This window comes from Strix uralensis, chromosome 3 (assembly GCF_047716275.1).
Source record: "Strix uralensis isolate ZFMK-TIS-50842 chromosome 3, bStrUra1, whole genome shotgun sequence".
NCBI classification, from domain to species: domain Eukaryota; kingdom Metazoa; phylum Chordata; class Aves; order Strigiformes; family Strigidae; genus Strix; species Strix uralensis.
The window spans coordinates 40,887,526-40,911,221 of NC_133974.1; the positions used below are offsets into that span (position 1 = coordinate 40,887,526).

At 38.9% G+C, this 23,696-nt stretch overlaps 2 protein-coding genes across 7 annotated transcripts in view; one reads left to right on the forward strand and one right to left on the reverse strand.

Moving 5' to 3' along the window:
• The window catches only part of ZNF292 (zinc finger protein 292), a 56,898-nt gene extending 38,516 nt beyond the window's left edge, over positions 1-18,382 (forward strand). For 2 of the 5 annotated variants that reach the window (XM_074862015.1, XM_074862017.1), the window contains 4 exons: positions 388-590; positions 3,382-3,518; positions 4,736-4,877; positions 6,558-18,382. In XM_074862015.1, coding sequence (XP_074718116.1) covers positions 388-590; positions 3,382-3,518; positions 4,736-4,877; positions 6,558-13,727 — 7,652 coding nt within the window. In that variant the 3' untranslated portion in view covers positions 13,728-18,382. Of the gene's footprint in view, positions 1-387; positions 591-3,381; positions 3,519-4,735; positions 4,878-4,922; positions 5,155-6,557 lie in introns of those variants that run through there. The other 3 variants (XM_074862016.1, XM_074862018.1, XM_074862019.1) reach the window with 3 other exon arrangements.
• GJB7 (gap junction protein beta 7) lies at positions 14,850-21,026 on the reverse strand. Of its 2 annotated transcripts, XM_074862020.1 has the most exons (2): positions 20,333-21,026; positions 14,850-14,986 (listed from the first exon to the last, which is right to left on the reverse strand). In XM_074862020.1, the coding sequence occupies exons 1-2, from the start codon at positions 21,024-21,026 to the stop codon at positions 14,850-14,852; spliced, it is 831 nt and encodes a 276-aa protein (XP_074718121.1). The 2 variants fall into 2 exon arrangements, with proteins under 2 accessions (XP_074718121.1, XP_074718122.1); XM_074862021.1 differs by lacking the exon at positions 14,850-14,986 and having other exon boundaries at positions 20,106-21,026.
• Between the last annotated feature and the right edge of the window lie 2,670 nt (positions 21,027-23,696).

The following is a 23,696-nucleotide window of genomic DNA, read 5'->3' on the forward strand; positions in this document are numbered from 1 at the left end:
AAAGACATAGCACAAACACATAAAGAAGGATGTGAGAGAGGTGGTTTAGTGTTATTTGTCTTACTGTGGAACTATAATTAAATGGTATCTAAATATTTTAATATTTATATGCTTTCTAGATCTGTTTCATGTGCAGCTATTTTGCCAAGAAATTAGAATGAATTAAAACTTGCAAGTAGATAAAAGGTCTCCTGTAGCAGGGAATCCTTATAATAAACAAGTACAGTTCTCAAAGACGCTTGTTCTCATCTGTGCTTCATACCCTTTGTACCTTTTTTGATTTGTATAAATTTTAGGGGTTGACCATGAATGAGTAAATGCCATCTGTTAACTCTGTAACCTGCTGTGAAACGTATATGTAATATTTTGGCTTGTTTTTCTTTGAAGTGAATGAATTTTTAGTGTTTGAAGGCCCCGTTCTGCTGGATATGCGTATTAAGCACCTAATGAAAACGAAGCAATTAACACAAGCTACTGCCCTGGCAAAACTGTGCTCTGACCATCCAGAAATCAGTGCAAAAGGCAATTTCAAGCAAACCTACCTGGTCTGTCTTTGTTCAGGATCACCAAATGAAAAGCTAATGGAAGAAGTAAGTAAAAAATTAAGAACTTCTTAGACTTATTTCTTTAATTATAATAAAGTCACTAATCATAGGCTGTTTTTTTTGTAGAAGACATTTTTCTTTTAAAGTATGATTAAAATATTTTCGGTATTTTTTTTCTTTTGAGTCACTTTTAAACTGACTAGTAATGATGCAATTAAAACACTTGTGGAAATGTAATATTAAGTCACTCGTAGGCATTTTCTGGCTCTGCCACAACTTTGATTTTGTTGAAATATTTTAAAACTCTGCCTCAGATCCCGTTAGTAAGGTGAAGATAATGGTTTTCCCACTCTCACTATTTTAGCTGTAGCTTTTTGTGTAGAACCTAGTACATAGAAAGAGGCCCTTTTAGATGCTACTTTCAGTTCAGAGAATAAATATAACCTTTTTTTAACCCAAATAGCCGGGTGAAATTGAAGGTGAAATCAGATGTTTGATCTGGCTTGAAATATAAAATCCTTCTTTTTTAAATGTAGAAGTCAAGAGATGACAGCTTTGCTCTTCTGCATTCTTTCAGGTGACATCTTTGTTTCTCACCCCACACCAAAGCTTTATGACCTTTTTTCTTTCTTAAAGGAAAACTAACTGCAGTTGTCAGTTCTCTTGACTGCATCTCTCTGCTGTCTTTGTCATTTTTTTATGTTCATAATAAGTGTTAAGCATGTTGAAATTGATCTTAAAGGGATGAAAACTATGCAGTGATTAGAGTTGGATAAGTTTCCTACCCTAGATATAGACTAAATTCTAAGATGACAGCTTCTCACTGAGCATGTTCTTCCAATGCTCAGTAGGATTAGATCGGTCTTACCCTCCCAGCTCTGGTCGCTGTAGGCCCTGCCAGAACAGGCTCAGGGGGAGCTGTGACAGGGCTGTGCAATCTCATGTTTGTTTGCTGAAGGCTCAATGAAACTTGGAATTTGTGACCCTGCAAACATGCTTCCTTCATTACTCAGCCCCACCACACTCCCAAAGCAGAATGGGCTCAGTCAGTGAATGAACTGAATCCTGTGGACAAAAGGAACGGGGTAGCCTTGTTTCTTAGGATGCCATAACATTGAGAAAAGTTCAAACCAGATTATCACAGAGAGCCTAATTCAGATATTTTCAAACACTGGATTGCTTGGGTTGCTCAGCTGCAGCACTGTTTGCAATATTACTAACCATTCTGGAAAGTTCATGTAATACCAAATATACTATTAACATGTCAAGATGGACTTCTGAACTGAGTAGCCATTTCACAGTGTGAGAACAGTAAGAAAATGAGGAAAAAAAGGTAAACTGTTAAGAAGGACAGCTCACTCTTTAGTGGTATGGAAATTTTCATATCCATTCAGAATAGGCAGAAAAGTAGCATTTGAGCTCATTTGCAGCTTGGATTAGGCTAATAGGTTCTTCAGTAATGTGAAGAATTCAAATCTGTGGCATGTGAAGTGCTAGACTTACAGGCTTGATGGCTGGACCTGTACAGACCTTTGCTGGAAGCTGGGTCCCATAGGAACTCCGAGAGTTTGGAAAAACATTTCAGAAAAAAAATCCCTTTATTGTAAGTTGTTTCCCATATTCTTCCCTAAGCTTTTAACTGATGGTTCCTGTCTGAGATGGAGCACTGAACAAAGCAGATCTTCAGTCTAAATTGGTATTACAGTTATGTTAATCTATTCTCTCTGAGGTCCTAAGAAATGCAGTTTTCTTTAGAAGATGACTTTGACGTTCTTAAACCTCAAGTAATGTTCAGTGAAATATATTTACTTAGTATATTTACAAAGTGTCAATTTGGAGGAAAAAATGAGTTGCTGTACTCTTCAGAATTGCAGTTTGATTGCTGGACCAATAGCTGGATACCACGGTGCCCAACCAAGCTGTGCTGCCACCTTACCCAAAGTACCAGACTGGCTGGGTGTTTTGGTGGGCACTTCTGTTTCTTGCTTTGCGTGATCTTGTGATTTCTCGAGAGAGACTTCCAACAGTGATATTGCAATGGTCAAGTTATTCTTCAACTGCCAATGTCATAAAATAAATAATGGCATGTACTAATTCATGTAATCAAACCAGTCTGCTGAGAATCAAATTAGACAGTAGCTGTTAGAACAAGTGTGCTAATTCAGTACTGATAAAGCTGTCTAGCACTACCGGGTGACTGTGGTTTTTCCTTTGTTTTGCTACAAAACTAAGTGCTTCCATTGCTGCTTGAGCAAGTAAGTTACACTGCAGAGACCGTAATGTTCCTCTAGAAGAGCATTCAGTTGACCTGCTTCTTACTGTAGAGGTTCCATTTTTTATTTATCTTCGATTTTGTAAAATACTGGCACATTCATGTTAAACTTTGGGTTCATTAATTGCCCAGCTATTGTGTTAAAACAGTAATAACATCAGTGACTAGTAAACTGGGTTAGAATTTCAGGTAATAATCTTTTTGTGTGAGGCTGCAATTTAGTTATAAATCTGCTTATTACAATTATCATATGTATGTAATAGATATGAATAATTAATGTCGTATTTTAAAATTTTTAAGTGACTGGGACTGTAGAACAAATAAGTCTTATGTCTGAGAAACAAGTTTATATTCATGTTAGTAAAACAGTTTTTCTGGTGGCATAATCAGTTTTGACACACTGTCTAGAAACGGACTGTTTTGCTTTCAAGCTTATCTATCTGATAGAGTTAAATACACACTAAATTCTAAATTACTGTCTTTTTGCAAAGGATCAGATGACTATATGTCTGAAAGTGAATCCACTTTCTTAGTCTTGGTCTTGTTTTCTTTCCTCCCTTCTAGATTGCCGAAGTAGATTGCAAAGATGCTCTAGAAATGATCTGTAACCTAGAATCTGATGGAGATGAAAAAAGTGCTCTGATTTTATGTGCAGCATTTTTATCTCGCCAGCTGCAGCAAGGAGAGATGTACTGTGCCTGGTGAGTTTAAATACTGTTTTCTGTCTAGTGGAACAAAAATTAGTTTGGGGAAGATAGAGCTGATACATAAGCCATAAGTTAACTTTTTTTAGCTGATAAAATCTGTGAGCTAAACAGGAAGGAGATAAGGCTCTTGAAAAGCTAAAAAAGAAAAGAAAAAATATTTGACAAGATCAGCTTCCATTATGGGAATTTGATGAGGCATTACAAATACCAGTGGCTTGTTAATAATTTTTCTTTACAATAACCTTACACTGTAGAAACAAGGAATTTAATATCTGCAGACAGCTAGTCAGCATTATGTCAACATTTAATGTGTAAGTACTGTTTCCATCTGTCCTTATTTCGTAACAGTATTTCTTTCTCTAACTGACTTCTAGAAAAGAAGTAGCTCTTTACTACTATAACCAAAATAATAAGCTAGGTAAAGATACTTACTGTTTAGGGCTTGCTTTCATTAATGTGGGAACAAAGAACTGGTCTTTGTTGGCAAATATTTGAGCTGTTGCGGTCTGAATTTCCAACTGCTAACAGTTTGGTTGTACTTCCAAACCTTTATGATTCCTGAAGGATTTGCTTTGTGCACCTCCTTTTTATGTGCAGCAGCAGGAGAATATCTGATAATGCAGGATTTTGCTTTAGCAGATTCTGCTAAAATTTGGGGGGTTACACCATTCCACAAGGTACTAAATACTTTTCACCTAAGGAGGAATGAACTAGTGAGTTACTCTAGATACAGTAATACTGTCTGGCTTTGGGTGCTAATTTCTCACTAAATCACAGATTCAGCTCTTAAAGCAGAGTAGCTCAAGAAAAATGTATCTACCACAGAGAAAAGCCATCCTCCTATAGCTGTTAGTAATTACTAAGAATTCAGATGTGTAAAATTCCAGTCTGTGAATTGAAGAGTAAACTACTTCGCAAGACTTTTTTTCAAGACCACATCATGAGTTTGGAAATTGTGTAGCATAAATTGTGGTAATACTGATTTAATTCTGATCTGTCCTTCTGAAATTGAGTCATTGTAACAGTTTTGAAAATTAGATACTAATAATGTGGGTATATTAATAAAAGCTTTTCTCAGTAAGATAAGGTGTGAATAAATTCACGTTCTTTCCTTTCCAAAGACAAAATAGAAATTGTTCTCAACCTTGCATTTCTTGTGATCAGATTAGTGGTTGCGTTGCTGGCCCTGAAATATTGTTCTCTTGTTCTAGGGAACTGACTCTTTTCTGGAGTAAACTGCAGCAAAGGGTAGAGCCTTCTATTCAAGTGTATCTAGAGAGATGTCGACAACTTTCTGTGTTAACTAAGACTGTTTATCACATTTTCTTCCTGATTAAAGTAATTAATTCAGAGGTAAGGATACTCCTGAAAGAATATTTTTGGCACTTTTAATGGAACTGTAATCAGGAAAATTTATGAAAGCTGCTTAGACATTCTGTCTCTTTGTGTCGCATCAGCTCTGGGACAGTCCTAATTGGTTTTAGGAAAGGCCATAGCAACTTCTTTCTGCAGGTAAACTGTAAGTTGATTCATTTTGAATCATTAAAAATTCTTTGTTCCTTTGGAAAAAAAAAAAAGGCGATAAACAGAAGAGCTGGATGCTACAATTGAGATGAAAGTAAAACTAAAGGTGAGGTTACAGCCTTTTACTATTCTACATGTTCTCTAAATGAGGTATTTCCTGTTAGCAGGTCCTAACTTCTCTCGTCATTATTTTCTGTAATATCTGAAATATGGAAAATGGAGAGGAAAAGCTTAAAAGGAGACAAAATTAAGGCTGTATATAATATTTAAGAAAATTACAGAAAGTTTAAAAAAAAAAAAAACTTTTGAATTACAACTAAGAATGCATTTTGTTTTGATAAATGAAATTCTTGCCTTTTGTGGACTTAAATCCAGTATTGTATTAAAAACTCTATTGGTCTATCTCAGCTAACCTTGTCATCTAATTTTCCTAGTTTCCTCTCATTAGTAGTTGCATTATTTAATGTTTATAGCTAAATTGAGCTCTTCTGAAAGCTTTTAGTTGGGGGATTTCAGTAATTTGATGTATTAATTCTAAGAATAAAAGTTCCTTTTTTCCTTTTGCAGTGTTCTGGTGGAGCTAATCATGGGCTTCTAATCTTTAAGATAATTTTTGCTACAGACTGAACTAAATTAGTGTTAGAGTTAACTTTTGCAGAGGCTTGTGATATTAAGAGCTCTGTCTGCTCCGTGCCATACTGATTTATCTCTAGCGAGCTGTGGATCATTTCATTGATGGCAGAAATTTGAGACCATGTGGGTAGTAGATTGTGCATTCATAAATTCGCTGGACTTTATTCTCCAATATACCACAGCCTTTCTGTGCATCCTTGGCAGCATAAAGGGACTGTAAATTGGACATAAACGTAATTTACATTGACTGAGGGTATAAATGAGGAAAGACCACGTGACCAATGGAACATCTAACTTAACTTGTTACTTTCAGTTGGAATGAAGCCACGTGTTCAACTGAGGTCAGTTGATTTTGAAGTGGCATAATTTTAAAAATAAAAATGAACCTTTATACCTTAAGTGATTTCCAAATTATAGATCTTTTTGACGATCATGTTCTTCTCTTACTTTAGCTGTACCACTTTTTGCCAGTTGAATTCTACCTAGTGTTAACTTAATGCTCCATAGAAGCTCATCTTGAATAACTGTGACACAACTGACAGGCTTTATTTCATGAGAAAGGCTCAATATTACTCTAATGTAAACTGAACACCTCTAACATATGGTCCTAACGTCCTCAAACTAGACAGAACATACAATTAATTTGTGTTTTAGTTGTATGTAAACTTTCACATCTTTTTAGTAGCATGAAGGCAAATTTTGCAACTAAAGGTATAGCATCTAAAGACAAACAAATGTTTCTTAAAGTAGAAAGTATTATTATAAACTGCAGGTGCATTTTTTCTCACACTTAGGGTTGAATAATGATCTCTTTTATTTACAAATATAGCAAGGGTTATGATATGCTGACTTACTAAAATTAGTCTTGCTTTACAGATCGATGGTGCTGGACTTGCAACCTGCATTGAACTGTGCGTGAAAGCATTGCGCTTGGAATCTAGTGAAAATACAGATGTCAAGATATCTATTTGCAAGACTATCTCCTGTTTGCTACCAGATGATTTGGAGGTTAAACGTGCTTGTCAGCTCAGTGAATTTCTTCTCGAACCCACTGTGGATGCATATTATGCTGTTGAAATGCTATATAATCAGCCTGACCAGAAGTATGATGAAGAGAATCTTCCAATACCAAATTCTTTACGCTGTGAGCTCTTACTTGTACTGAAAACTCAGTGGCCTTTTGATCCAGAATTCTGGGACTGGAAAACTCTCAAGCGTCAGTGTCTGGCACTAATGGGAGAGGAGGCATCCATCGTGTCATCAATAGACGAACTAAACGATAGTGAAGTTTATGAGAAGGTTGAGGATTGCCAAGAAGAGACTAAAGAAACTTCTGTGAATGGGCTTGCTGGCACTTTCGATGAAGCTACTAGCCTTCTTAAGGATATTGGAGATGAAAAGCAGAAAAAGAGAGAAATTAAAAAACTGAGAGAGAGGGGGTTCATATCAGCTAGATTTAGGAACTGGCAAGCTTATATGCAGTATTGTGTGTTATGCGACAAAGAATTCCTGGGTCATAGAATAGTTAGGCATGCACAGAAACATTATAAAGATGGAATTTACAGTTGCCCTATTTGTGCCCAAAATTTTAATTCTAAAGAAAACTTTGTTCCCCATGTAACTTTTCATGTTAAAAAATCCAGCAAAGAGAGATTGGCTGCTATGAAACCACTGAGAAGACTGGGAAGGCCTCCTAAAATAACAACTGCCAACGAGAATCAGAAAACTCATTCTGTATCCAAACAGGAGCAGCGACCCATTAAGAAGAACAGTCTCTATTCAACAGACTTCATTGTGTTTAATGATAACGATGGCTCAGATGATGAGAACGATGACAAAGATAAACCTTACATACCAGAGATAGTGCCAGTTCAAAAGCCACTACCTGTTAATGAATTTACCTGCCCTGTAACATTTTGTAAAAAGGGCTTTAAATATTTCAAAAATCTAATAGCACATGCAAAGGGGCATAAAGATAATGAAGAAGCTAAACGTTTTCTTGAAATGCAAAGCAAAAAAGTGATTTGCCAGTACTGTAGACGACATTTTGTAAGTGTTACTCACCTGAATGATCATTTACAAATGCACTGTGGCAGCAAGCCTTATATCTGCATACAGATGAAATGTAAGGCTGGTTTTAACAGTTACGCTGAGCTGCTGACACACAGGAAAGAGCATCAAGTCTTCAGAGCAAAGTGTATGTTTCCTAAATGTGGCAGAGTGTTTTCTGAAGCCTATTTACTCTACGATCACGAAGCACAACACTATAATACCTATACCTGCAAAGTCACAGGCTGCGGAAAGGTATACCGTTCTCAGAATGAACTGGAAAAGCACCTTGACGATCACAACAAGCAGCCTGAAAAAGTGCAACAGCCTGAGAGCCAGACTAATCAGCCTGATTTAAGTCAACCTTCTAAAGCTAATGAAAATACCGATGGAGTTGCTGTTAAAGAGGAACTGACATCTCCTCTGGCTGACAACCGAAGTAGTTTTACCGAAGGAGAAAACGTTGTCTGGAATCAAATCAAAGCAGAACCAGCAGGGAATGAAAGTGTAAATGCATCAGTGACTATATTGCAGCAAAGTGATTCCTTGCCTAATGCTGGTTCGGAGCAGTCTCCTACGGGTTCAGTGAAGACAGAAGTGGTAATTCCAGCAAGCAGCATTAAGGTGCCAGCTGTTAACCAGAAGATCCGAGATAACTTTGTAAAAAGAGGTAAATTGGGTGCTACTGCTAGCAAAGTAGATACCACTAAACCTGGAGCCCAGCAGTTGTGCTCATCAGTTGACTCTTGTCTTCCAGTTTTCCAAGAGAGAAAGGAAGAAGACTGCCTCAGTCAGACTCAGAATATTCAAAATATTTCTGTGACCTCAGACACACTAAAACCAGAAGACCTTGAGTCGAAAAGCTTAGAAAGACAAGTGAGCATTGTAAATCCATTCAGCGTGCAGAATCAGGCAGGATATCGAAACAACGTACCCATTTCCAAACTTGAAATTGAAGACAGTATTAAGGCTGCAGCTAATCTATATAACCTGCCTTTAAAAACTTTAGAAAGTATTACATTTATTCCTTCACAGCCTAATATAAATAGCTCTTTAGTTCCAGCTGTGTCACCAGCAGCACCAGTTCAGAAATTTAATTGTCAGGTTGAGGGGTGTACTCGAACATACAACTCATCGCAGAGCATTGGCAAACATATGAAGGCAGCACACCCTGACCAATATGCTGCTTTTAAAATGCAGCGTAAAAATAAGAAACCACGAAAATCCAGCAATCTGCAAAACGTGCCAAACGATGGGAAGATTGTATATCTTATGCCGTCGCAAGTGGGTAATCCCAGTGGTGCTGCTTTTACTTCACAGAACAAATCTAATTTGAATCCCACCTGTTCCAGTCAAGTGCAACAAGTCTCAAGTACACTTTTCCCAACCCACCTTGAAAATTTGGCCAGTCCTATGTTGCCTGTAGTGGAAAGTGTCATAAATCCAAGTTTGTCTACTCGTATTAAAAGTGAGCCTGAGAGTGTTTTATGTTCACAAATGGAAAATCTGTCTGGTGCAAATTTGCCTTCCCAGTTGGACGATCTGGCAAAAACGGTTATGCCTCTGAATATTGATGGCGGTTCAGATCCTTTTCTTCCTTTGCCTGCAGAAAACGGTCCAATGTCTCTCTTTCCTTCATCAGTAGAGAATCCTCCAAATTCAGTCTTCTCACAACTGGAAAATAACACAAATGACTTTTCATCACAACTAGAAGGAAACACTAGTTCTGCTTTCCCAAAAGAGGAAACTGTTGATCAAATATTTCCCTCACGATTGAGTAATGAAAATAACTTCAATGAAACTAGTACTCAACATCCAGCTTCAGAGAAGGTGAAAAAAGATCGTGGCCGGGGCCCAAATGGGAAAGAAAGGAAGCCAAAACATAACAAGCGGGCGAAGTGGCCAGCAATAATTAGGGATGGCAAATTTATCTGTAGCAGGTGTTTCAGAGTTTTCACTAATCCTAGATCACTTGGTGGTCACTTATCTAAGAGGTCTTACTGTAAGCCCCTCGAAGGATCAGAAATTTCTCAAGAAGCTCTGCAGGCTAATGGACAGTCTTTGCTTGCCAGTATGATTCTTTCCTCAAATTCATTAAACTTGCAACAACCCCAGGAGTCTGCCTTCAATCCAGAGACGTGTTTTAAAGATCCATCATTCCTCCAGTTACTTGCAGCTGAAAATCGTTCCACAGCCTTACTGCAGACTATGTTTCCACGGGCCAATGTGACTAACTTTAATAATGGTGGTAATGAGGAAGGAAATCAAATTATAAAACAAACCTTGGAGACTGCAGGCATCCCAAGTACCTTTGATAACACAGAAGTACTTCCACATGTAGTTACAACAAGTTGTGTCACTGGTACAACTCAGATAAATGCATCTGTTCTCTCCAACTCGACTGCATCCCCTCTGCTGCAGACAGTCTGTAACCCCAGTACCCTGCTAACAGACCAAAACAGGACCCTCAATGCCAAAATTCCTCCAATAAATGAATGCAAGAGTTTGCCTGTTTTTGTAACAGAAGACTTAATGCTAAAGACTGTTGAAAATGGCTTATGTCCTAGCTCGTTTTCTAATACTGTTGCAGCACCACAAAACTTCGCAGGGAGCAGTTCACGAGTTTCAGTTATAAGTAGTCCCAAGAATTCAGGATCAAGCAACTTAAATAAGAAGGGAACCAGTGCTTCAAAGAGGAAGAGAAAATCAACTACGCCCTTGCTTGCACCCAATATGTCTCAGAAAGTAACAGTAGATAATACAACAACGGTGGGACTTCTGGTGAAAAGCACTGAAGGAAAAGTGCAAATACAGGGAGAAAGTTTTCAGTCCAACTTGGTGGCAAATTGTGGCTCTCAAGCAGTGGTGGAAAATCTCACGCAGAAACTGAATAATGTTGACAATCAGTTATTCATGGCCAGTATCAAAGAGAACTTCAAAACAGATCTCGAGGCTCGTACAACACTACCCCCTTTAACAGTAAAAACTGAAAATGGGGATTCCCAAATGATGACAGTAAATTCTTGTGCGCAAGCAAATTCAGAGGAACAGATTTCAGAAGACAATGTTATGCAGAACTTTGAGAAAACCCTGGAAATAATTAAAACTGCTATGAATTCACAGATACTTGAGGTGAAAACTGAAATTCAGGATACCGTCACTGCTTCAGGACAGACCTCGCAAGTAAATAACGCACAGGCTTCTTCGGGAAGTTCTGCACATGGTATAAAGCTACCCACTCCTGCACAGTTTGTCATGCATGCGGGGAATGTCACCACTGCAAAGAGTAGCTCTACTCAGTCTGAGACATCTCAAAAGGATGATATTCAAATACTGGAAATTTTGGAGGGCTTGCAAAAACTGAAACTAGAAAATGATTCTCCCATTCAGGTCTCTGAGACTGTTTCCCAGTGTCTTCCAGCAGATACACTAGCACCAGCAGTTCCTGTTGTGTCCACTGAAAATAAACCCCTCGTCCAGATATCTTCAGAGGCGAGTAACATTCAGTTTAGTGATAAAGTCAATAAGCCTTTTGTATGTCAGGATCCAGGCTGCAATTATAGTGCTATGACAAAAGATGCATTATTTAAACACTATGGCAAAGTTCATCAGTACACTGCAGAAATGATACTAGAAATTAAGAAACATCAACTGAAGTATGCCCCGTTCAAATGTGTTGTAGCTACCTGTCCAAAAACATTCACAAGAAACTCTAATCTCCGAGCACACTGTCAGCTTGTACATCATTTCACGACAGAGGAGATGGTAAAATTAAAAATTAAAAGGCCTTATGGCAGAAGATCTCAAAATGAAACTGTAAACACAGCCCCACGACCTGTTGAAATAAAAACTTTGCCGACACTAATAATAGAAAACAAAACTCCAGCTCCATTGGTCAAAGAAGCTCAAGTAAAGGAAGTTGTAGAGCCTGTAAAAGTCTTGGAAAAACTTCTACCAGAAAATAATATTCCTGAAAAACTGGAAAAACCTCCCCAGGCGGTTTCTGTTCCACTAGAGCAGCATAATGCAGCCTCTTTTGGTAGTACACAGGCACAACCCAAAGTATGCAAGGCTAGGCGGTACAGGAAGGAAAAAGAGGAGAGAAAACGTAGGAAGCCTGTAACAAAATCTCTGGAGTTTCCTACTAGATACAGCCCTTATAGACCATACCGGTGCGTCCATCAGGGCTGCTTCGCAGCTTTTACAATACAGCAAAACCTAATCCTTCATTACCAAGCTGTGCACAAATCAGACCTCCCCGCGTTCTCTGCCGAAGTGGAAGAGGAGAATGAGCTAGGCAAAGAGGAACGCGATGAGGTGGAAACCAAACCTGCCGTCAGAGAGTTCAGGTGTGAGGTGAATGACTGCTCTCGCATCTTCCAGGAAGTTACTAGCTTGATACAGCATTATATGAAGCTTCATGACATGACCCCAGAGCAAATTGGAAACATGAAATCGGCTCCAGAGGCCGGAAGGTTTTCCTGTGATCAGTCTCAATGTAAGTCTTCGTTTACAGCGTATCTTAACTACATTGTACATCTTGAGGCAGATCACGGTATTAAGATAAGGCCAAACAAAGTAGAAGATGACGGCGTATTCAAGTGTGACTGTGAAGGCTGTGACCGTATTTATGCTACTAGGTCTAACCTCTTGAGGCATATTTTTAACAAACATAACGACAAGCATAAAGATCATCTAATAAGACCCAGGAGACTGACCCCAGGTCAGGAAAACATTTCAAGCAAAGCAAATCAGGAGAAACCATTGAAGTCCAAACAGAGGGGACTAAAAAACAGATCTGGAAAAGAAGGTAACAGGCTGTCAGTGAAAACAAAACGAAAGAAGAGCGTGAACTTGGAAAACAAAAACTCAAAAGGAATGCAAGTTCAAGAAAATAAGGCTTATTCACTGAAACGTGGCAAGCATGTGTATTCAATAAAGGCTAGAAACGATGCCTTATCGGAATGTACGAGCAGGTTCATAACTCAGTATCCATGTATGATAAAGGGATGTTCATCCGTAGTTACAAGTGAAAGTAACATCATAAGGCATTATAAATGTCATAAGCTGTCCAAAGCATTTACTTCCCAACACAGAAATCTTCTTATTGTATCTAAAAAGCTTTCTGTCTCGCAAGTAAAGGAAGCTTCTTGTGAGCAAGAGGAGACTGATAAAAAGAGTGATGTGAAAGAGCCTGAACCAAGTTCGGTAGCAAGCAATAATGATTCAAGCACATCTACGTTACCACAAAAGGAAACTGAAAAAGGTGAGAAGGATGAAGTGGATGAACTGACAGAACTATTCATTACTAAACTGATTAATGAGGATTGCTCAAGTGCTGAAAACCAAGCAAAAATCTCTTCCAGTGTAAATAGTGACTTGCAGGAGACCAGCTCCTGCCCCTCAGAAAAGCAAAAATCAAACAACTTAAAAAGAGCAAACAAAGAAAAAAATGTATCTCAGAATAAGAGGAGGAGAGCTGAAAAAACTGAGGAAGTACTGCCTGTTGACGTGAGTAGCATGCACAGGGAGGAAGAGACTGCTGTCGCCATTCAAACGGCCGAAGAGCAACCTGCAGCTTTCGACTGGAGCTCTTTTAAGCCGATGGGTTTTGAAGTGTCATTCCTCAAGTTCCTTGAAGAGTCTGCTGTGAAACAAAAGAAGAACACCGAAAGAGACTACCATAGTGGTGGAACCAAAAAAGGATCCCATTCGAACTCACGAAAATCCACCGAGAAGACCTCCATAGCAAGTAATAATGTCACTTGGTCGTGTTCTGAATCTGAAACCCTTGTACCGTTTGCCAACCCATCACAGCTTCCAGGTGGTGATAACGTAAAGATAGTTTTAGACAAGACTTTTAAAGACTGCACTGAGTGTGTGTTGAAGCAACTTCAGGACATGAAACCTACTGTCAGTATGAGAAAGCTCGAAGGACGCTGGGAGGATAATCCAGAGGTTACAGCTGCAAAAGTAATTGTTATGAGTACCGAGTAAGGAGAGTCAAAATACTGAAAACCTTGTGTGTTTAACCGTGACCTGTAATAAAATTTATTTTGAATAGAAAGCCATCAAGCATGCTAGTAACTGTGGAGCTCTTTTATTTCGAAGTGATTTAATCTAGCAAAAAACATGACTTGAGTCATGTAAATGTCTTATTTGTTTTTATCCCTATGGGACTTGAAGAACAGAGTAATTGCTTCAGTTTTGTAAATACTCGATCAAAACCTCAACTTTCTATCAGATTGTCCTTTCCATGAACTAAATCTTTGTGAGTTGTCTGTGATTGGTATCTTTCACCAGGTCACTGCTCATGTATAACAGTACTCTTTATTTGTAGATACATTTTTTTTTTTGTATATATTTATTATTGTAAATCATTTGCTGCCACCAGCAGTCTGTAAGTCTAAACTATTAAATGACACATTTATATTCGGAATTTTAATTTGTAACTAAGTGAGCAAGTTTTTAAAACTGTCCTTTAGTCATTTTAAATTAAGAACTTTTGAACTAAAACTAGCTAAGTCTGCCATATCCAGTTTATTTTGCATAAAGCATTTATTTACAGGAGAGGAGCTGGATAAGATCACATTTCATAGGTTAAACGTACTGACACGCTCTCATTTTTGTAAATTTTAACATCCAATATCTATGGATGATATTCATATGTAGTTAACTCATAAATATAATAGTTTTCTTATAGCTACATTTTTCATTGCTTTTAATTGGATACAAAGCATTTATGATTCCATAATAAAAATGGAAATGTGAATAAAAATAGTTTGCTACATTGGAGATTTAAAACAATATTTGGTATTAAAGAATCCGTTGTGAATGTGATAGAAAATTAGTAGTGTGGAGCAGTGTATATATTTGAGGTGGTGATTTGTGAAGTAGCCCAGTATTGCCTTAAATAAAATCACATTTCATTTCTTGTTTTATACATGTGATCTTATAAAGGTTATTTTTGTTTCTGTAACTTAGATTGGTGTATAGTTTAATTTTTGTTAAAAAAACAAAAAAACTTCAGAAACCGTTTTTGTAAATAGTGGGTTTATAAAACAGATGGTTTATTTTGATAATACCAATTTGGTATCTATCTATAAAATACATGAGTCCTTATGCCATACCATTAAAAACTGAATAAACAAGGCACTTTCTGAAAGGGAAGTGAGATTGTGATCTTGCAGATAAACTCGGTGGTTGTGCTCTATTGATGGCATAGGCTCCCTCCGCGCTCTTCTGCCTCTTGCTGACTGTACCTGGCAGCACTCTCGCCACCTCTCTCTTTTCCACACTGGAATGAGCCTCAGAAGCGGTGCTGCTTGTAGTGCCCAGGATAGGAGCAATTTCTCTGTATGCTGCTAACTGAAACGACAGGTATCCAGTTTGTCAAGTAACCAAAAGCGTGAATGTGTTGGTGGGAGCTGTCAGTACCCAGGAATCTTCAGTGTTGGTTTTCACGCGTGATTGTACTTAACTCAGATGGGACAAGCCAGCTGCATTGTGTGGTACCAAAAATTTTGCTTGGATTATTCTCATTACTGGATGTGACCTACCTTCAGTAATATAAAATAGTCATTATCTTGGGAGAGATTGGCTTGATTTTTTTTTTTCTATAAACTTGTCTTGCCATGTAAAGCTTTGCATTAAATGCTACACTTGATTGCTCTTGAGCTATTCACCTGGAATCTTTGACAGTTTACTTGAATATCAGTGCCGAGGGCACATTCCTACAACCAAATGAACTGACGTTGTGAGAGTGAGGATTACGTAAGAAAAAGCAGAAAGGCAACAGCATTTCAACTTGGGCATAACCCTCGGTTTTCTATCTGGTGCTAAACTGCAGACCTTCTCAGAAAGCCCATGCTTCCATTTGAACAGAGCCCATTCCCTCCTCTTGCTTTTGATCCCTCCCAAGTGACTAAACTGATAGTAAACTGATAACTGCCAAGTTAGTAAGTCAAAGGTCTGTCTGAGAATGATCAAAACAAATCCTTGCATTTTAACTCTAGGAGAGATCATTGTAATGGTTATAAGCACATGATGCCACGTTCTACCTACCAGAGGCCACACAGTCTCCCTGGATGGAGTCGCTGTGGGATGCCAGCCATGGTGATTGTAGAAGGGATCTTCTGTAGGGGAGAAGGTGGCAGAGAACCTCCTCTGGAGGGGATCCACAAAGCTCGCCTGAAATCTCTTGTTTTCAGATGCACCTAGCCACTGCAATCACTGTCAACAGACCTCACAACTGTTGATTTTCAGAAGACTTTTGTGTTGTGTATGTTAAATAGTTTCAAACTGACCTTCCTGATGATAGATTATCATATGCAGTTTTTAGACAGAATAGCATACAACTATTTAGCTACACGGTGCTATACTAGAATGCTATTTTAAAATAAGGGAAAAAAAAATCTAATGTCATAAATATCCAGGAAATCATTTCTGGAATTTTTAATATTGTCTAATTCTTAACCCAATTAATCCAGTTAAAGTGAGTGCTGTACCAGTATAGTCATGGCACAGTCCCTTTTAGGGGGGTACTGACAGCCTGTCCAAGAGGTAAGCTGGTATGGATGTGGTTTTTTTTTTTTCCTTTTTTAAAAAACAAAACTATTTTAAACTAAAAGTGGGGGACTGAAGGCAGGGTGTGTCTAATTTAAGATGTCTTGGACTGCAGAGGGCACTGTGGTTTGGTAAAGCCCCCTACAAAATTTCCTGAGGAAATAGATTTGGTATTTGCATTTAGATATTTTACGTTAAGTGACGTATAAAACCCTGCTATAGCTGCGATAGTGTGCCTGAACTGACAGCTCCCCTGGAGCTGTACCCCTGCCCTTGGGGCTGCCGGGCGGGATGGGGCTCCAGCGTGGCCGAGCCCAGCTCTGCCAGCACCACCTCAGCCTGAGGGTTGCCCTGACACCCATGGGTGCTGCCAGCCCCCGCCCAACCGCCTGGTCCTTCTGTCTCCTCCCCTCTCTCCTTCCTCCTCTGTGTCTGTGTCTTCCAGACATGTCACCCATCAGCTGTGGTGCATTTGAGCGAAGATGCTTTCTTTTAGACCCCTTATCAACAGCAGGAATGTTGCTGATGGGAAAACAACCAAATCAAGGGGTCTGGATGCAGAGTAGAGACTCTTTTGTGATTGAAAGACCTCTTTAAACTGGTAGTCAGCCTCTCGTGGTTAACTATAAAGAAATCTTACATTGTCTGAGCCCTAATTCAGTGTTAAATAAGAGCAGTGGGTTTGTCCTCGCATGTTTGTGGGGTGGTGGTTCTCAGCAGGATGGGGGGACTGTTGGTCCTAGAGTGTCCTGGCATGTCCTGTCTACAGCTGTTGGATAGCGAGGGAGTGATGCTTTTAAAATTAACACTGAAAACAGTTCTTGGCTCAGGCGAGGAAAAGTAGTTGGCTGTATTCTTGCAGTTAATTTCTGTGCCAAAGAAGAAGTATGGTTGGGGCTGCCATCTGCACGGGCACGCTAGCCTGAGGCCACCAGGGCTAGAGGCGGCTCACTGAAGCAGGAGCTGGGGCAGCAGCTCCTGCTCATGCCCTGCTTTTTTCTGTGACTTTTTTTTCAAACCTCATCTGTCACAAAGCAAGGACATTACTTGGGTTTTAAAGAATATAAGGATCTGTGTAAGACTTGGAGCTTTTAATGTTTGCAGAGATGATTTGAAATATGAATGAGGTAAATATTATTTGTATGAACATGCATGGAGTGATCATGTTATTTCTCCACTGCAGTATAGGCTCAGATCAGCTTCCTATGAATTGCTATGTGCTTGAGGAGACTGTACGTTTACACTTTAAAAAGAAAAAAAAACAGCACTTGAATTGAAATTTTTAAAATTTTGTCTGTTTGAGTGACTTGGAAGTTGAATACACAAAAAAGCCATTAAACCTTTAGTTTAGGGTCCAAACCTACAAACTTACTTGAACCCAAATTAAGAGCAAACGACTTCAGAGATGGATGGATGAGTGAAACTTAAACTGGAGCACAAAGGAGTGTAAAGATAGAGAAATGGTTGTGGAAGAGAAGGAGCCAGTAAAAGACAAGAGCAAGCTAGCCAAGAGCAAGGGTTCAGAAAGTAGATGAAAAATTTCTTTCAGGTTAAGTAAAATCTGACAGCTGCCTTGTGTGATGCTCGTTTCCTTTTCATTAGTGGCTCTGTCAAACAATTTTGCAGCACATAACGTAAAAACCACTTGGTGGTTTGCTATGAGTGAGTCGGGGGTTACACAGAGTTGGTCCATAATAATCTTTCAGAGTATTTCTCATGTAATGTACTGGCTTTGTCAAAACTGAAGTATCCTCCAAGACTTGAAACCTGTTGATTTTGGAATTTATTTATCATTTCATGACTGTTGAAGATAGAATTAGAAATAAAACCTCGACTATACATTCCAAAGAATTAAAGTTCTTGTTTCACAGGAAAATTTTTGGTCTAAGCAGGAAGCTCTGACCAGCCACAGAGCTTTAGGGGATGCTCTAAAACCCTTCAAGCCCTGACTTAATATACTTTTTTATTAGAGAGCAGCTAATGCACAAATTTAATCAGAAACCTGTGTTGGATAAACTGTTTGCTTCTCTTCGTTTTCTCTCAAATAAACCTTGCTTTAAAAAAAAGAATAAATACTTTTTCATTAATGTGCTGTCTTAACAATCTGTCCTCAATAATTAAAAAACAGTCATTTTGGAAACATTTTTTTATTTTGCTAGTGTTGCCCTTGTGTTAAAAAATGATGCATTAGGGTACAAAAGGGCCAAGATAATTTTGGGTTTTGTGTCAGTTACTCAAACTGTGGCAGTCACAGTTACCCAGGGCTGATGGGCAATGGTTTTGCTTCATGCACTCCTTGGTGGGTTTTGTCCAGTAGCTGCAAAAGGGTTTCTAACTGCATTTCTGTGTAGGTAAAGATTTAACAGTAAATGTTCTGATTTCTATAAAGCACGTTGTCTCAATGTACGCACTGATTCAGCATCACTCAAGATGTAAAACTTTAACTGGCCACAAGCTGGCAAGCTGGTATCTGAGGGACTGCTGTCGCTGCAGTTCAGCAGCAGTAAATTTATTTTCACCTTTTATAAAAGCAGGTTTATTTTAGCAACAAAGCTTGAAAATTACAGTCAAAAGCACATAGTTTATTCATTAATTCTTAAAGTTAATTCTGTAACCACCACTACCCCAGCACTAATAAAAGTAACGCTTTGTAACCAAAGCTGGGGATTTTGGAGTGAAAAAATAGTTAACGTGCTTTTGCTGCTGTTTCCTCTTTATCCTGGCATGAACAATAAAATTGGTTCAACATCCAGGCAGCTCCGCTTATTGCAGGCAGTGTTTTTCTCTAGAGCGTGTATTTTGATCAGGCTCAGTGCTGATGTATATCCAAAGGTCTTTCATCCCAGCAATGGAAAGAGAACACTGCCCCAAAATAAGTCTTTTTAGGCACTAATATCTATCATATCAGAAGTCTAGGTTTGACAGAAGACCCATCTTAGCTAATTTCTGTCCCTCTCCTGTTAGCCCAAGCAACACACAATACAAAGAGAAGAGGTGTGTGTTGTTTAAGAGATATTCTCAAATCTGGGAGGAGGGAATAGGTGATTCTTTTTTGCTTTGTTTCTAGCGGAGACTTTCCGGTTTTTTAGATTTCACCTGTTCTATGGCAGAGAAGTCTACTGAAGGGGTAGCAATATTTTCAGCCTTACTAAAGGGACCAGATTCCAGGCTGCTGAATACTAAGACTACTGACTACTGTTTTGCCATATTGTGCAGTCTAGGCTTCTCTACTCAGATCCTTTGAGATCCAAGTACCTTTTCTTACAGGATGTGTTCTGAACTATAAAGGGCTCAAATACCTCCAGAAGGAGGTGCTCCACAAATAGCTAAATAACCAGGTCTGTCTTTATCACCTGGGCTAAACTAGATGTGTCTACCTCTTATTTTTTTCTTTTTTTGAGATGTTTTACAGTAGTCCAGTGGAATGGGCTTGTGACCATCCAGCTCACTTAAAGACCCGCAGCTGCTCTATGCCAGCACTTTCCAATCACTATTTCAACAGTTACCAGACCACTCACGTGACACTCACCTGACAAATGCTGTACATCCCCTTACTGTTCAGCATCTTAATCCTAGGTTCCTCTAACTCTGCATATAAAAAGCCTCTTTTTGCTTGTACCAAAGCAATTCTGCATAATATTCAACACACAACTGTTTGAGCAATTGTTTCAGCATGATTTATCATAAGGATCTGTGTTTATATTAAAATTCATGGAACATTCAGACTTCTAGACCTCTTGTTTCAACATGAAAAGATCTAGATGATTCTATATATGACATACATAGCGTGACTTAATTTATCCGCTCAAGTAAGGGGAACTAATAGAGAAAAAGTATTTCCTACATAACTATCCTTTCAGTTCTGTAAAGCACTAATTGGAAAAGCAATTTGTCAAATGCAGCTTGTGTAACAGGGAGGTGGTCTCTAGACTTCTTTCAAGTCAACAGGGAACTTTTCTCACATTTGTCTTGTACATTCAGAGGCAAGGACGGGGAGCTGTTGTGGAACTGTCCCACAGCTGCTGGTCTGTTGTGACCAATTATTTCTGATTTGTGGCAGTCGCCCTCTGAGCCTTGATCTTTCTTGATGTACCTCTTCAGATAACATTTTATGGAGTATTTGAAAATGAGATAACTCAATTCACTTAGATTTAATACAATGCACAGGCATGAAGTTACCACCAGAAAATAGAGGAAAATCATCTTCTCTGTGGGTTTGGAAATATAGCAGTCTACGGTATTGGGACATGGTCTTATGTCGCATTTCACAAGACTTGGTACTTTGAATCCATTGTACAATTTATAAAACAGAATGAGAAAAAATATTTCAAATCCTGTTTTTAAAATAAGGCTGATAAGGTAAGTGCACAGCAATCCACCATCTATCTCTCCTGGACTTTTATAAAGTTTCTGGTTGTGGCGTTTCTCTCTGTTCTCTCGGTAAGCAACATGGAAAACAACCAAGAGTGAAGGGGTGGAGACCATGATTAATTGCAAAGCCCAAAGTCTGATGTGGGAAACAGGGAAAAAATGGTCAAAGCAGACATTTTCACAACCAGGCTGCTTGATATTGCATTCAAATTCATCATGTTCGTATTTCCAGATGTTTTCTGCAGCCACAATGTAAACCAGTAAGCGGAATATGAACACAACTGCCACCCAAATTCTTCCAATTCCTGTGGAATATTTATTCATTCCACTCAGCAGGTGATGTAGGAATCCCCAGCTCATTTTTCTCCTCAAGGAAAGAAGGAAATACTGTATTGAAGAAACACAAGATCAGAGAGATACTTTCTCTTGGGTGAATTAAAATGAGATGTTCATTCAAGGTGAAATATAACTAGCAGCTGAAACAATTTAAAATTATTAAGCATTTAAAAAGGAAAACAACAACAAACTTAGTTCTGATAATTTGTACCTCTGAGGCTATCACACAAAATTTATTTGCTGTTAAAATAGATTTTGTCAGTTAGACTGAAGCGTAATTGTTCTGTTAAACTGTTCTCTGCAAGTAAATGTGCCTGTTCTTCCTGAGGGTCTCCTGAGCAGCAGGTAGAGCTTTCTCTGGCACGTTCAGGCTAGCACTCTACCATGGAGGTACACTCAACTTAGCCCTGTCAGTTAGGCAAATACTAAGCACAGTCAACTCAGATTTCACTTTCAAATTTGTATATAGGAGCCATGTGTTGATTGCCAAAATGCAGATTGTTTTCTTTTTATCTGTGGTCTAACTTCTCAGTAAACTTGTGCAATATTTTAAATCCTGTCCTGTTTAATTGGATTTTGTTGTATTTCTTATCATTTAAGAAATGCACTAAACTTTACTCCAAAAATGTTTTTTATAGTTTCTTTTCTGCATAAGTCTTCCCTGTCCTGACTGGAACACTTTTTTTTTTTTTGGAAGAGCTGCCTAAGGAGCCAGTGGCAGCCAGACTCTCCTTAAAGTCAAAAGAAGACCTGAGATAACCACCAAGAGCATATACCTTCCCACCTGGCCCCACCTCCAAGGTCTGCACAGATCTTTGAGGATACCAAACTCCTTTGTATTGTAAGAGCAAAAAGTAGATGTATTCCCAGGACACAGAACGGCTGGGAGGCATGAGGAGGGAAATTTGAGAAGTTTTGAGATCTGTGTGTTCTATCTTTTAATGTCCTCATCCCAAGTACTGCTTCCACAAGCTCTGCCTAGCAGGAGAGAAAATGTACCCTTCTGTGGCTGCAGTGACACATGCAAACCCTGCTGCCATTGCTGCAGCTGTGGTTGATACTGATGTATGAGCAAGATCATCAACTGGCAATTTTGAGTACAAGTAGTAATCGGGCCACAGCATCGAAAAGCTCAACAGAGACGGCAACCTCAGTACTTCTTTCACTGTCCCTTGATTCTGCAGAGTGACCTCTGCCTGTGGCCAGACTTCTGCTGGAAAACAAGGTTATTTGGCTGTTTGGGTATTGCTACATTGCTACCATTAAAACTGATGAACAGGTGACTTACTTGAGAAGCTGAGGGGCAGCTGCAGAAATTAAAATATTGCTGATTTATACTGGGAAGGATGTTGAAAAACGATGTTCCCACGAAGAATGCTTACCAAGCTACTCCTTTATGCTGCAGGTAAAAAAGAATAACAGGGGAATATCAGTTGGCTTATATCCTATCAGACATATGTTTATATGCTTTTAAATATGTTTGGCAGGGTAGTGAGTTCATCATTAAAGAGCTATTTCTGTCCTCCATGTCTGCAATTAGAGCTCAAGCAGAAGCTTAAATCAAGCTCTTCAAGACATCAGTACTAGGGCTTTAATGCTTTCTAGATAAGTAATACACAGTCAGTACATCAGTCCCAAAGGAGCTGAATAACAAAGCGTGAAGACACTGCTATGTAATAAAGCACAAGCTAGGAAACAAAACATTGACATGAGCGAGTGTAAATATTAACACGTATGAACACATCTTGTGGTTGAGCTGTCCTCTGGAGGAGATTTGAAGGAAAACCTCAAAAGGCCTTTCCTAGGATTTTAAGATGTTTACAAGCACTACAGAAGGGAAGACTGAATTTTGTTATTCCATGAAAATGAGTACAGCTGTGAGTGGGCTTTTGCTAACGGCCATAAAAACTGCACCATCCCTTTCTAATGTAAAAAGCCTAATGTCACCAATCAATCCATGACTGGAGTTACACCAGTTCTGAGCCTCCAGCTGAACAAGATGGGACAGAAATCAGAGATGCCGGGTCACCAGCAAGGCACAAAAATCAGTGGGAGCCAACACTGGTGGAAATCAGGCCATGGAGATACTTAAATACAGATTGAAAAATTTACTTTGGGGTTTCTTTTCCCAAAGTTGAGCTGCTACTTCCTTACCTGAGCAGCAAGAGAGATTCAAAAAGAACAACTTTATACCTTCTTTTGCCAATCCCACACTGAGAAGAATGATGTGAAGTGAAAAAGAAAGTCCTGCCCAAAGAAAATAGGGATCAAGAATTTGACTGAAATCTCTAGCAGGACCTGAGCAATAGGCAAATTCTAGCCAGCTAGAAGATCAGATGGATAAAATTCCTGCAAAGCTATTTTGAAAAATAGCAGTGTGTTCTGGTACCTAGATGTCTGGCAGTAAGGCAGCTGAGATTTCACGGAACTAAAGATGGTTCCTGGTCTATGTGCTCTGTTGATGAGAAACAAATTTATTCAAGGACTGCAGGGCAGGTCTTGTGGCCAGCAGTGCTTCTGCAGCCAGAAGTCTGCAGAGCTTTGGTTGTATTTTTCCACTTGCATCTTTCACTTGATGTTGAGAAATGGTTGTATAGGACAACCTTCAGCTGTAAGCCTAAAGGACCACAGAGTCCATTTTGTGGTATTGTTTGGGTTGTAACCAGCACAACTCCTCTGTTTAAAGGAGCTGCA

Bases quoted from the DNA above. Each gene is read 5' to 3' on its own strand.
- GJB7 (XM_074862020.1), bottom strand. From the start codon at position 21,026: ATGAGCTGGGGATTCCTACATCACCTGCTGAGTGGAATGAATAAATAT. The intron at 14,987-20,332 runs GTCACAACAGAC...TGCCAGGTACAG, and splicing joins CCACAAATCAGAAATAATTG to TCAGCAAGAGGCAGAAGAGC.